A 13,264-nucleotide genomic window follows, 5' to 3' on the forward strand; every position below is an offset into this window, starting at 1 on the left:
GGGGCTGTCCCTGTAGGATCCCATCACAGAAATACCAGAGACCAGGCACGGATACTCAGGAGCGGCCATCTTCCCAGTCATAAACCACAACTAGCCTGGAAGTTTGGTCCCCATCACTGTGGGTGGAGATGTATATGATGTCCGACCCTCCCCCCTCCCCCCAGCATCCCGAAGACTTCAAGAAAAGTCAGTCTGTATACCCCACTCCCAACCCAGGACGTTTGGCCAAAGCATACGCTCTAGGAATCTTTGTTTCTTTTAAAAAAAAACTTTCATAATAAAGTTTATTACCTAAACTGGCTGTAAAAATATAAAATAGGATATTCTGCACAGCAGAAAAATGAAGCCAGAGACCCTCCCCGACCCCTGGTTTGTGCAAAGATACTGGGAATATGTAAACATGGAGAGGTAGGAGTGGAATTCAGGTCCTGGCCCCAGACACAAGCTGCTACAACCAGGGGGGACCCGGAGGGAGCACCAGGAGGGGAGCACCCCCACCCCTGAGAGGTGGGATGAGGTCTCCAGCCAGAAGTGGGAGGCATCTCACCCTCCACAACCACTCCCTCCGACCCAGGCGGGGAGGGCTCCCACGTGGTTCCAGAAAAATAATAATAATTAATAATAAGAAATAATAAGGCGCCCCCACTTAATGCTGCGGCACAGCGGCAGCCGGTCAGATCTGGAAGGGGAAGGAACTCAGGTAGTCACGGAGTACCGGGTTAAGAGGGATGCGCGCCAGGTTCTCGCGACCCACGGCGGCCACGATGCGCTGGCGACACAGCTCCTGCAGCGGCCGCACGCGGCGCTGGCGCAGCGGGGCCCCCAACATGCGGCGCGGCGCCGCCACGTAGTGCTCCAGCAGCTCGAAAAGGCAGTCGAAGGTCTCGCGGCTGCCGTCCAAGTGGAAGCGGCCGGCCTGGAAGTGCACGCGGATGCTCGTGGGGCCCGAAGCCATCTTCACGCTGAGCGCGAAGAAGCAGTTCCGTTGGCGACTGTCGCGCACCAAGAAGGTGCCCACGGGCTCGGCACGCAGCCGCTCGTGCGCCCCGTGCACGCTCAGGGGTCCCCAATAGAAGCCGCAGGCGTCCAGGAGCGCGCTGGTCCGCGTGATGCGCCGGTAATCGGAGTGGGAGCGGAAGGTGCGGAAGTGAGTGTCGCCAGGGGCTGGGGCTGGGACCGCCGGGCAGGGCCGGGGACGCACGGGGGCCGCTGGCGAGGACGAAGACGAGGACGAGGAGGGCTCTGACCGCCGTCGGGGCTCTGCTGCCGGGGAGATCGCATTGTCGGCTGCCACCTGGTTGCGTGCTACCATCCTACTCGAGGGGCCAGCTGGAGGGGTGGGCCATAGCGTCCGGGGCTGCGCTGATGGGGGAGACAGAGGCAGTGAGCCGGGCGTCCGGGTGGCACAGGCCGGCCAACAGACCCCAAGGAGCGAGAGCGGCACGCAGAATCCGCCCGGAGCTTGAGCCTCGGTGGGCTCATCTGCGAAGTAGGCCGTTCCTGTATGCGGAACCCTTCCAGACTGGCGGTGGAGCCCTGCCTCCCCGCGCGCGTGGAGAAGGGGGCGTGGAGAGGGGCCCGACTCCCGGCCGTCCCCGCTGGTGGCTAGTCGCCTCGCGGCTGCCGCCTACTGGCCACGCCGGGGACTGGAACCCGGGCGGAGGATCAGGGCTCAGGGCCGGAGAGGAGGGGCTGACGGCGCCCCGCTCGAGCGAGGGGCCTCCTGGGGGAGCCGGGGCGGGGGTGGGGGGGCGCCAGAGGCGTGGCATCCTCGACCCTGCCATACAGTCTGCGAGGTTAGTCCTGCCGGGCTCTGCTCCCATCACCTCCCATCCCCTCCCGCCTGCTCCCTCGCAGCTGCCTTGGCTCACCTGGCGGCAGGACGCGGGGAGCCGCGGCTGGGGGCTCCGGGGCGGCTGTCGCGCATGCTCCGGGGCTGGGAGCCGTGCCGCTGCCACGGCCGCAGTTCTCTCTGCTGCTGCCCGCCCCTGCATCAGGCTCTTAAACCAGGCAGGCCCCGCCCACAGGTCCAGCCCACCCCCGCTTTCGGTTTCTCTTTCCGGCAAGTCTTTCGGGTTCTCTCTAGACTCCTGAGGCTCTCCCTGGAGACGGTTCCTCTAACTTGGTTTCGCCTCGCACCTTCCCACATTGGGACCTCTGGGGTTCCGGCTCCAACCGGAATCTTGTGTTCCGTGCCTGGGGTGCTTAGGACTTGGTGCCCGCTCTTTTGCTCTACCTTCGCCCCAAATCGCAGCCCGCCGTGTGGGATGCTAGCGCGGGGCTGACACGCCTCCTCCCCTCCGGGTGTCTGCATTCTTCTGGTTAGGGCTCCGCCTCGCCTGGACCCTGTGCTCCCCAAGCAGCTCCTCCCTGCCAGGGTCCTTCCTGCCCAGGACCCGAAGGCCTTGGCAATCTCGACCCTTCTTGGAACCCGGCTAGCTAGTCCTAGAGACCTGTGGGGCCGCCGCCCTCCTCCAGAGCCGCGTGCGGGCCCCTCCCGTTGGCCATTCGGCCTGGCCTTGGCTTGGGCTTCCCAGGAAGCGGTGGCCTGACCGCAGAGGCTTCAAAGGAAGCCTAAGGCGGTGCGGGAGGGGCGCCCCCGCTCCCGGCCTAGTTCCTCGGAAACCGGGCGGGGTTGGGCTGGGTTCCCAGGGGCCTGGACTCACTCTCTGCACTCTTACTACGTGGGCAGCCGGAGAAACTGAGGCCCCGGGCGGGGCTGTGATTCCAAAAAAAGCTGTAATCCCCAAACTTTTGGTCAAGACTCCAGCAAGCATCTGCCTGTACAAGGGGCCCCGAGCACACCTTGGCTTAGGATCCAGGCAGTCAGACCTATCATTAGGACACTGTGTGGTTTCGTGATTCAGTTTGTCCTGAAAGGCCAGGAGTGGGTGCCTGGCTGACGATGTTTATGAATGAAGGCGGATGAGGTTCGCGTGCAGGCTTCCCTGTGCTCACAGTGACGCACACTGCCCTCTACAGGTTTCTCTGTTAGCTGTCAGGCGGCTCCTCTGAAGCTCTGAGGCCAAGTCCTGGTCTCCCCAGACAGAGCACAGAGCGCCATATTTCATCCTAAGCACAACCAAACTTATCTTGTGGTGCTTGAATTTGTGTGGCTGTGGTTGTGGTGCAGCCATGGTCAGTCTAACCCTTGGTGGGCGATAAAGGCTGGGTTTGTAGCACTGCCTCCCTCTAGCGCGTCTCAGCCTAGACTGGCCTTCAGGTCTTTCTGGTCTGGCAAGCATCACGGATGCTTGTTTGCAGTGCTGGGGACTAAACACAGGGCCTTGTACCAGCCTATTTTAGTAGTACTGGGGTTGGTGAACTCCATCCCCAAACTGTGCTTCCAGCCCAGGCAAAGTGAGGAAAACCTCTTGGGGTACAGTATCCCCTTGGGACTTGGCAGGCTTATTGGTGCTGAGGTGGGTGACAAGGCTGGGCTGGCTCCTGCAGGCCTGCCTCCCTGCCAAGCTCTTGGCAGACCTTTTCAGAAGAACCCTATAAATAGAGGACTCCAGGCCTCCACCTCTGCCTGCTCTCAGGAAATCTCCCCTCCTCCTCAGTCAGAGGGTGTGTCCTCTCGCCCTGCCCCTGGCTAGCCCTCTCCCATCCATCACATTCCAGTGATGCAGTCTTTAGTATATATGCCAGGGATCTGATTGCCTTCCTTCCATCTAAAGTACAGGGCAAGTCAAGCTGTCTTTGGACAACTTGGTTTCAGTTTCTAAAAGTTGTGAAAAAGAAACATGCTGAGCTGTATAGCTGCTTCCTGACCCACCCCCAGGGGTCCAGAGAGCCCAGTACCCACTGTACAGTGGCTGCCATTGTAGGGTCCTGCAGGCTTGGATGCAAAACGTGGTTCCATAGCCTAGCCTGCAAGCCACCTTTTTCCAGCATTCACAGTGTCCTGCTGGGAAGTACTGCCCACTGCCCCTGTGTGATTTTGAAAGTGTCAACGCAGATGGGAGAGGGAGGGACTGGGAGATTGTGCGGTGAGGTAGATAGCCTGTCCCACTTCTGGGAAAGCTCTGGGAAGTTCAGTTCCCTGAACTTGGTCCGTTAGCCAAGCAATGTTGCCTTGCTGTCATGTCTGCTGTGTACACTTGCGTGCAAGCATCCCTTGTGGATAGGAATGCTTTATTTAAAAAAATTAAAACTGCTGACTCAGGCTGGAGAGATGGCCGGGCGGTTAAAAGCACTGACGGCTCTACCAGAGGTCCTGAGTTCAATTCCTAGCAACCACATGGTGGCTCACAGCCATCTGTAATGGAATCTGATGCCCTCTCCTGGTGTGTCTGGAGACAGCGACAGTGTACACATACATTTTTTTTTTGTTTTTGTTTTTTTTTTTTTTAAAAAGCTGCTGACTCAAGACTAGTCTTCCAGGGTACAAGCTTTAATCCATGTTGCATAGAAATTGCTGCAGTGACATGTTCCTGTGACATCATCCCAACAGTCCCCTAGTGATGGCTATCTCATTTTGGGATCAAATGGACACAGGAACATCCTGGAGTGCGTCACTTGTATCTTCGCCCTAAAAGACAGGAATGGAAAAAGGACCTTTAATACCTGTCTGCTCCCCCTCCACTCCCCCCAGTCCATTCCACTCCATCTGGAAAGCAATTGAGTGCGTGTTGCTCAGGTAAGCCATGACCGCCTGGGCAGCCTTGCAGTGTTCCCTTGTCCCCGCTTGCCCTGCAGGTACCTGAGCTACGCCTCTTAGCTCTGTGAGTCCGTTTCCGCCTCCTGACGGCCTTTCTCTTGCTCACTTTCCCTTCAAAGGTCTTCCTGTTCTTGGGGCAGCTCCCGCGGTGGCTGGGTCTTGCAGGTGAGTGTCGAGAGTGCACGGATGGCTTGGGGTGCTTCATGGGCGGGCCAGGGCTGGGGCTGGAGCTAGAGCCCGCGTGGCCTGCCTGGCTGCAGCTCCGGCAGTGGTGGCTGCAGGTGCACTGATTGCACTGGTTACTGGTGTGACTTTGAGGCCGCGAGGAGCTGTGGGGGTGGGGATGAGTGGTGGGAAGGCTCTGCATCTTGGTGTCCATGGGAGGCCACACTCGGGGCAGAGACTTCCTCCTCCTCCTCCTCCCAGCAGGCCCGGCTTTGGGGAGTCCCCACAGCCCCTAGTTATATAGCTGGGCCGATTATGATGGCATAGGCCACAGAGGGTGACAGGTATGACAAAGCCCTGCCTCTCATCTTCACCCAGGGCGGGGCAGCTTTTAGGGTCCTGTGGGTCAGGTCAGATTGTGCTGAGCCCACATCTCAGATCTGCAGCTTTCTTGTTTCACCTCTGTGTGTCCCTTCTTTCTACTCCAGTCCTCCCAACTAAGTAATTGTACCCTTCTCACGGTGACATCAACGCCAGGAGAAGTAACAGAGGATTTATATCATGAGGTTAGCTAAAGATCAGCCTGTAGCCTGTGCTTGAAGGCCTCAAGACAGCTGCAGAGTTCCATTTTCCACCCGGCCACCTAGTGCCTGGCCTATTATAGGAAGTATAGCCAGTGTGTGGGTAGCGAGACACTGTGCCCTGATTGGGTAGCATCTTAGAACAAAGGCTTTCAGGGTGATTAGGGCCCCAGCAGCTGGGAAGTTAAGGGTCAGGTTCACAGAACTGAAGCCTGATCTTGGGTATCCCATGGGCTCCCTCAGTCTTACATGACCACCCCCCCCCCCCATTCTCAGCCTGGGATGCTTTGAGTCCTGGTGGTCTTTGCTTTAGTACCCAGCCTGGAAAAGACAAGGTCGTGGTATTTTACTAGAACCACCTGTAATCACTCTGACACTCTTGTAGGAGGCAATGCTGCCCACATGGCCCTGGCCAAACTTCAGTACTTCTGAAGAATTCCCTCTCACCACCCATGCAGCCAGGATTCACTGGCATGGGCCTTTACATTCAGTGTGTGTATGTGTGAGTGTGTTCAGAAGACAACTCTTAGGAGTGGTTTCTCTCCTTGAACTCAGCTTGACAACATGTTCCTTTACCTGCTGAGATGGTCTCAGCTCAACGAATCTTCTCCAGAGTTCTGGGATTCCAGTTCTAAGTTCACTTTTAAATAAACATGCCGTTGTGAAACTACCTGATTTAATGAGTTCTGCCTTCTCTGTTCATCTTTTGCAGCCAGCTTTGTCTGGGATGTTCCCATATTAGCAGGCTGAATGGTAGCTTCCCCTCCCCAAGATAGAGCCTTTGAAGAATTATGGTACCATGCAGAGCTATAATTGGGCAGGCCTTCACATCCACTAGCAAGTATTCTCACAGAGGATAGAGGCACTGTCACAAGAGTCTGCCTGGCATGTACAAGGCCCTGGGTTTGATGTGCAGGCTGGGCTGCTGTAGCCATAAGTCCAAAGTTTCAGGAGTAGTGGCTGGTGGCACCTACACCCAGGGCTGTCCCCACATGCAGATCCTTGTTGGGGCAGTACACCTAAGGCACAGGCTCTGTGCTTGTGCTACACAGCCAGCCCTGAGGCCTCTGCAGCTCCCATGGGAGAACTGGCCACACGTGAAAGACATATTTGGGTCTCTGGCATGAATTTGAGCCCTATCAACCTTCCCCAAACCCACTTGGAGACCTTTGTGTTCCTTGCCTCTCCTAAGGTTTCACTGGGTTTCACTTCCCAGATCCCAAGAGCCCTCAGTGGCAAGGTGGGTGAAAGCCAAGGGCTGAGAGGGCCTCCTTCCTCCCACATACTGCTGTTTCTTTTGAATAGGAGTTAATAGGAGATGGAACTTTCCTCTGGGCTTCCCTGCATATAGCCACATCCTCCATAGAGGATGCTACATAGAGCCTGAATCAAAACATATCCAGCCTTGGACAGCACCCCCAGTGAGGCATTCTCTCTCTCTCTCTCTCTCTCTCACACACACACACACACACACACACACACACACACACACACACACACGTATGCACATAAAGGGAAAGAGGGAGACCAAGAGAGTTCCATGGAGACTCTTTATTCTTTTCTGAATGTCCTCTGGCGTGGCAATGGGCACCCATTGCCAGGCAGGCCTTGTGGCTCAGGAGTGTGTCTGCTTGGGCTCGGGGCTTGGCTGGGCCTCCCCATCCTCGGCGCTCTCTTGCTTTTCGGGCTCCAGCAGCAGCAGCTTGCCCTTCACCGGGATTTGCTCCTCTTCCTCTTCTTCTTCTTCCTCCTCCTCCTCTTCCTCGTCCTCCTCCTCTTCCTCGCCCTCTGATGACAGGGAAAAGTTGTCTTGACTCACACAGGCCACGAGCTTCTTCATGGAGGACTCGTGGCCACGGCTGTGACCAGTGTTCTGGGCTGGGCCATGGCCAGTGCTGAGCTTGGCACAGCGGGAACCCATCGCCCACTCCTGTCTCTCTGGACTAGGAGGGAGGCAGCCTGGGTAGCGAGAGAGTGTGAGACTGGTGGGTGTGGCACTGACCTCACAAAGGCTCCAAGGCACCACCCTCCCCCACCCCAGAATTTGGAGCTATGCTTACATTTTCCAGGAACCCTGGCTGAGCTGGAATGATTGGGGTAGAGTAGACGCTGGAGAGGGCACAAACTAGAGGAGCTGAACATGTTAACTCATGTGCTGGGAAGATGGTCTCAGTCCAGCTCCACCATGCCACCCCACCCCCTCCCCACCCCATTCCAGCTCTTCATTTTAGTTCACACTTCACCGTAAGGATGCTTGGATTTGGCCAATTCTATCCATGGTTCAGGTCACTTCCTGACAGTAGCTGTAGGAGTGGACCTTGTTTTCCCTAGTCCCTTCCCTCAGGCCCCTTCCCTCAGGCCCCTTCCCTAAGGCCCACGGTGTTGTTGAAAAGGAGACAGCAGTCAGTGAATCTCGTGTCAAGCTTTATTTGGCAGGTGGCTTTGCTCAGTACTCAGATCTCGTGGCTCCTTGGCAGCTCAGGGCTCAGACATCGACATGGAATGGTGGTGTGGCCTCACATGATGTTGCTTGGGCAGGTGACTATTCCTTGGGCAAGTGACTTCCTTGGCTCCAGGCAGAATGGACAGGCCTGGGGAGGCTTAGTGATGGTGCCTCCTACATTTCCTGCACCTGCATCTCCTCCTCCTTCGGGATCTTCTGCAGCCTGTAGAAAGGAAAGTCGAGGTTTGCTAGGCTGCCTGGAAGGCAGCAGGGTTTAGATGGGCAGCAGCAGCACAGGTGGCCAGGGGGTCGGCTGTGGGGTGCTTACCTCTGCGATGCCGCCTCCTGTGGCGGCAGGAGTGTCTCCTCCGCCTTCTGCATGACCGACGCCTCTTGTGGATCCTATGTAGCCTCTTACGAGAGCAGCGCCTGTGTCTGTGGTGGTGGTGGCCCCTGTGTGTCCTCCCATAGTCCTCTACGCGCTCTGGGCTCAGCCCTTGCCCCTGCCCCTGCTCCTCGCGTTCATGGTCTTGTCCAGGCCCCTGGTGCGGACCCTCACTGGGGCTCCTCATTCGGTAGCGAACCATGGTGCCAGGAGATCAGGAGGTTCTGGATTGAGGCTGCAGCTGACCTGGATTGGAGGAGGAGGGACGAAAGCCTGCCCACCTGCTCTTGGTGGTGATGATGGTCTGGTGTTTGGGGCTCTCAGAGGGCTCATATATAAAGGTAAACCCCACTGTGACCTGTCGGCCCACCCCTGATTGATTGTTCCCACCCTGCCCAGTCCCCTCTGTGAGGGCGGCACAGGGTTTGCAGGACTGGCTTAGGGGCCAAGTTACTCATCTTGCTTTGAAGCATGCTGACTTATTGAATGTGAGATGGCCTCACACAATGAAGAATGACCTTGAACTTCTAACCCTGGTCCCTTTACCTCCCAGGGGTTGGAATCACATATGTGTGCTTCCATGCCCTGGACATGCAGTGTTGGAGATGCAGCCCATGCATGGCCTTGGTTGGGCATTCGAGGAAGCACTCTACCAACTCCTAGCAAAAGCTTCCCACCCACTCCATGTGCATTAAGGACAGTGTAACATATCTTCCCATGGGGGAAACTGAGGCACAGATAAGCGCTTCTTAACTTCTTAACTTCCTATCTTGGATCTTAGGCTAACCAGGTCTGCCTACCTCTACTTTCCTGAGGCATATCTGAGACATTTGTTGATTCTCAACTCTACCTTGCTGATGAATAGTCCAGAATCAGAAGGGTGTGGGAGTGGGGCAGAGGGACATAGTCCCTCATAATTCTTGAATCTGAGCCTGTCACAGGACAATGAGCAGTTAGTAGTGCTAGCTTAAATAAGATCTAAACTAGTTGCAAAAAGTGCACAACCGCACAACCTAGTAATTTCAGTCTATGGTAGAGTGCAGAGTACACAGTAGATGGCTACTCTTGCTGGAAAATAATAGTTTGATTTGTTACTGTGGCCACTGGGCTATAGTGGGAAACACAACTTGTCCAGTTCTTAGGCACATGCCAGGCCACAGGATCTTGGACACCCCCCACTGTCTTGGACACTCCATTGAAGATACACGTGACCAAGGCAACTCTTATAAGGGCAAACATTTAATTGGGGCTGGCTTACACTTTCAGAGGTTTAGTCCATTATGATGGGAAACGTGGCATCATCCAGGCTGACTTGGTGCTGGAGCTGAGATGGGAAGCGTGGCATCCTCAGGCAGCTAGGAGTCTCTAAACCCATCCCCACAGTGACACACTTCCTCCAACAAGGCCACACCTCCTAATAGTGCCCCTCCCTGGACCCCATATACTTGTTCAAACACATGAATCTTTGGGTCAAAAGCTCTATAGTCTGTAATAGTCTCAACAATGTTAAATGTCCAAAGACAAAACCAAAAAGTAGATCACATATCTCCCACATCACAGAATGTACATTATCATAGTAAAAAAATACTGAACCAAACCAAAACCAGCTAGACAAACTCCAAACTGATCCCCAACACCTTTCATCCTTGTTGATTACTGTTGGCAGAGCTGGCATTCAGCAGCAACAAACTCCGTTCTCTTGGGCTGGTTCCTCAGCAGGTACCTCAGAACTCTGACATCTCTAATAGGTCATCTCCAAGGCAACTTCAACTTTACTTGTTCTAGTGTCATGGGGATGGCATTTCCAACATGCTGGGGTTTTCCACTGCAACTAGGCTTCACCAATAGCCTCTCATAGGATCCCTTCATGGTGCCAGGCCTCACCTTGCCAAGCATGGCCCCTTCAGTCCTGCACCTTCATCAATGGCCTTGGCTCTCTCACAGTGCCAAGCCTCAGCTGCTCTCTATGACTCCCTCATGCCTTCAAAACCAGCAACACACACATATCTTACACATTACCAAGTCCAGCTGTAGCACAAGGTATTAGATTTTTTTGTGCTGGTCTCTTAATCACTGTTAACCAGCATTATGCTTGAACTCAAGCTTTTCTTCACCTTGAACTTGCTCTGTCCCAAGCTGACTTTGAATTTAGAGATCTGCTTGCCTTTGTCTTCTGGGATTAAAAGTGTGTACCACCATGCGTGGGCCTAAGCTCTTCATGGCCACTATTCCTCAAGATCTAGATCAAAAAGGTCTGTGCCCTCCATCCTACCTTTCTGGATTGTAAAGTTTTCCAGGTTAAAAATCCAAATGAAAACATCTAACCTTGTTCAACTGTAAACACAAACAACCATAGCTGGGTGGGATCTTGCCTGAGGAGTCTCTAAACCCATCCCCACAGTGACACACTTCCTCCAACAAGGCCACACCTCCTAATAGTGCCACTCCCTAATAGTGGCTTCCCATATGCTTGTTCAAACACATGAATCTTTGGTAAAGTTCTATAGTCTATAATAGTCTCAACGAAGTTAAATGTCCAAAGTCTCTTCTAAGATTCATGCAATCTGTTAGCTGTGATTCCCCTAAAATGACAAAGCAAGAAGCAGATCACATACCTCCCACATCACAGGATATACATTACCATTCCAAAATGTCATAACCAAAGCAAAACCAAAAACCAGCTAGACAAACTCCAAACTGATCTGGCACTCCATGTTAGCAGCTTTCCTCAGCAGGTACCTCAGAGCTCTGACATCTCTAACATGTTGAAGTCTCCAAGGCAACTTCAACTTTACTTGTTTTAGTGTCTGGGATCCACGTGTAATCTTCTAGGCTCCTCATTTCTCCAGCTCCTCTAGCACCGTAGGCTCTGGTTGACACCACTCCACTGCTGCTGCTGTTCTTGGTGATCATCCCATGGTGATGGCATCTCCCAACATTTTCCACTGCAACTAGGCTTCACCAATAGCCTCTCATAGGATCCCTTCATGGTGCCAGGTCTTACCTTGCCAAGCATGGCCCCTTCAGTCCTGGACCATCATCTGCAACTGAGGCTGCACCTTCATCAATGGCCTTCCCTGGTCTCTCACAGTGCCAAGCCTCAGCTGCTCTCTATGACTCCCTCATGCCTTCAAAACCAGCACCACACACATATCTTACACACAAGGTACTACTTTGGCTATCTCTGGAACACAGGTTTTTTGTGCTGGTCTCTTCTTAATCACTGTTAATTTCTTAGCTCCTGCTAACCAGCATTGATTGTCGCAGTAGTCGCCTATTCTTGACTCTAAAGCCAGAGCCCCATGCCTGAAGCATGGCCCCTTGTTCTATTGCATCCCTCATTGCCTAGGCTTGACTGTCCTAGAACTTGCTCTGGACATTGACCTTGAACTCAAGAGATCATGCTTTTCTTCACCATGAACTTGCTCTGTCCCAAGCTGACTTAGTGATCTGCTTGCCTGTCTCCTGGGATTAAAAGTGTGTACTACCATTCGTAGACCTAAACTCTTCATGGCCACTATTCCTCAAGATCTAGATCAAAAAGGTCTGTGTCTTCCAGTCTCAAGATCTGGATCATAAATGTATTAAAAATCCAGATGAAAGTAAACACAAACAACCTTAGCTGGGTGGGATCTTGTCCTGGCATCCTCAGGTAGCTAGGAGTCTCTAAACCCATCCCCACAGTGACAGACTTCCTCCAACAAGGTCACACCTCCTAATAGTGCCACTCCCTGAACCCTATATCACTCCAACTTTAAAAGTTGGTGTTGTGTTTATCTCCTTAAATGAAGGATTCAGCTTTACTTCCTGGTGCCCCTTTAGTCTTTTCTAAGCTTGCTATGCTCAATCAAAATGCTCTTCATGAGGCTTCCTTTCTCAATTCAACTAATATCTCTAGGTTTTCAGACGAGGCAAAAAGCAGTCATTCTTTACCAAAAGAATTCTTCCATATTCCTACTAGGATGGCCTGTTATTCCTCACTTAAACCATTCCACTGCTTTTATAAATCCAAATTCCCAAAATCCATATTCCTCCAAACAAAAACATTCATTGGGGCTAGCTTACAGTTGCAAAGGTTCAGTCCATTATGGTGAGAAGCATGGTATCATCCAAGCCGAATTGGTACTGGAGAAGGAGCTGAAAGTTCTACATCTTGTTCTGAAGGCAGACAGAAGACTGGCATCCTCAGGCAGCTTGGAGGATGCTCCCCACAGTTCCAACAAGGCCACACCCTGGCCAAACATTGAAACCACCATACCCAGCTTCTCCAAGAGACTCAGGTGTGGCCTTATATCTCAAGAGTTAGAATGACATTTGTTGGTTGGGGCCCTCATCTCTGACATTGGTAAAAACCTTGTGCACAGAGGCCCTCAGACACGTCTCCCCTATGCCTTTCTGGGGCAAGATCTGTACAGGTGGCTTGGTAGTCAATATTGGGAATTCTTTTGAAGCCCTTCCCATTTGACCAGTCATGTTCCCTAACCACATCCGCGCACCCCTCCCCAAGCCCAAGGACCAAGAGGCAGGAATGGGATGAGTTTTCAACATTTATTGACAGGTGGCATTGTTCCTTAGCAGGCTCCTGTTTTTCATCGGACGGTGGCATTTTTCAAGATGTGGCGAGATGCTCTTGAAGTCTGGTAAAATTCTCACGCAGGAGTTTTGATGGACTTGCTATTCTGTGCATCTAGTATTTTTTACACCTTATGGTGTATGAGCGGCGGCGACGGCAGCATCCTAGAAAGGTAAGAAAAGTGGTGAGAGGGACTCCCAGACTGCCCAGTCCCGCACCCCACACCCCCCACAGCCCAGCCCAGCCCTCTACTTACTTCGCCTCCTCCGCCGGCAGCATCGCCTCCTCCGTCTGCGACATCTTCGCCTGCGACGGCGGCATCTGCTCCTGCTTTTGCTGCGGCAGCATCGGTATCTGGCCATGGTGCTGGCTTGGCCGGGAGCTGGCTCAGAGCAGGGGACACCACCTGGGTCGAGCCAGCCAACCTGTGAGCAGGTGGAATTTTGTGGGCTGT

The 13,264-nt window shown here is 53.7% G+C and overlaps 5 protein-coding genes across 6 annotated transcripts; all 5 read right to left on the minus strand.

Annotated features, from left to right (window-relative positions):
• Nucleotides 1-248: 248 nt before the first annotated feature.
• Nucleotides 249-1,977, minus strand: Socs1 (suppressor of cytokine signaling 1). 2 transcript variants are annotated; one of them, NM_009896.2, is made up of 2 exons: nt 1,872-1,977; nt 249-1,362 (listed from the first exon to the last, which is right to left on the minus strand). In NM_009896.2, exon 2 carries the CDS (start codon nt 1,310-1,312, stop codon nt 674-676), a length of 639 nt encoding a protein of 212 aa, NP_034026.1. In that variant the 5' UTR covers nt 1,313-1,362; nt 1,872-1,977; the 3' UTR covers nt 249-673. The 2 variants fall into 2 exon arrangements, with proteins under 2 accessions (NP_034026.1, NP_001258532.1); NM_001271603.1 differs by having other exon boundaries at nt 249-1,482.
• A 2,398-nt stretch (nt 1,978-4,375) lies between these two features.
• On the minus strand, nt 4,376-5,096 carry Tnp2 (transition protein 2). The gene is made up of 2 exons (NM_013694.4): nt 4,706-5,096; nt 4,376-4,534 (listed from the first exon to the last, which is right to left on the minus strand). The coding sequence occupies exons 1-2, from the start codon at nt 5,040-5,042 to the stop codon at nt 4,518-4,520; spliced, it is 354 nt and encodes a 117-aa protein (NP_038722.3). The 5' UTR covers nt 5,043-5,096; the 3' UTR covers nt 4,376-4,517.
• Nucleotides 5,097-6,948: 1,852 nt separating this feature from the next.
• Prm3 (protamine 3) lies at nt 6,949-7,355 on the minus strand. The gene has a single exon (NM_013638.2). The coding sequence runs from the start codon at nt 7,328-7,330 to the stop codon at nt 7,025-7,027; it is 306 nt and encodes a 101-aa protein (NP_038666.2). The 5' UTR covers nt 7,331-7,355; the 3' UTR covers nt 6,949-7,024.
• A 462-nt stretch (nt 7,356-7,817) lies between these two features.
• Nucleotides 7,818-8,546, minus strand: Prm2 (protamine 2). The gene is made up of 2 exons (NM_008933.2): nt 8,181-8,546; nt 7,818-8,075 (listed from the first exon to the last, which is right to left on the minus strand). Exons 1-2 carry the CDS (start codon nt 8,437-8,439, stop codon nt 8,011-8,013), a joined length of 324 nt encoding a protein of 107 aa, NP_032959.1. The 5' UTR covers nt 8,440-8,546; the 3' UTR covers nt 7,818-8,010.
• A 4,226-nt stretch (nt 8,547-12,772) lies between these two features.
• On the minus strand, nt 12,773-13,264 carry Prm1 (protamine 1). The gene is made up of 2 exons (NM_013637.5): nt 13,067-13,264; nt 12,773-12,974 (listed from the first exon to the last, which is right to left on the minus strand). Exons 1-2 carry the CDS (start codon nt 13,170-13,172, stop codon nt 12,925-12,927), a joined length of 156 nt encoding a protein of 51 aa, NP_038665.1. The 5' UTR covers nt 13,173-13,264; the 3' UTR covers nt 12,773-12,924.

Source organism: Mus musculus, chromosome 16 (genome assembly GCF_000001635.26).
Source record: "Mus musculus strain C57BL/6J chromosome 16, GRCm38.p6 C57BL/6J".
Taxonomy (NCBI): Eukaryota; Metazoa; Chordata; class Mammalia; order Rodentia; family Muridae; genus Mus; species Mus musculus.

Excerpts from the sequence above, each read along its gene's own strand:
- Socs1 (NM_009896.2), bottom strand. The coding sequence starts at position 1,312 with ATGGTAGCACGCAACCAGGTGGCAGCCGACAATGCGATCTCCCCGGCA.
- Tnp2 (NM_013694.4), bottom strand. The coding sequence starts at position 5,042 with ATGGACACCAAGATGCAGAGCCTTCCCACCACTCATCCCCACCCCCAC.
- Prm3 (NM_013638.2), bottom strand. The coding sequence starts at position 7,330 with ATGGGTTCCCGCTGTGCCAAGCTCAGCACTGGCCATGGCCCAGCCCAG.
- Prm2 (NM_008933.2), bottom strand. The coding sequence starts at position 8,439 with ATGGTTCGCTACCGAATGAGGAGCCCCAGTGAGGGTCCGCACCAGGGG. Across the intron at positions 8,076-8,180 it reads CAGGAGGCGGCATCGCAGAG|GCTGCAGAAGATCCCGAAGG; the intron begins GTAAGCACCCCA and ends TCCTTTCTACAG.
- Prm1 (NM_013637.5), bottom strand. The coding sequence starts at position 13,172 with ATGGCCAGATACCGATGCTGCCGCAGCAAAAGCAGGAGCAGATGCCGC. Across the intron at positions 12,975-13,066 it reads CTGCCGGCGGAGGAGGCGAA|GATGCTGCCGTCGCCGCCGC; the intron begins GTAAGTAGAGGG and ends TTACCTTTCTAG.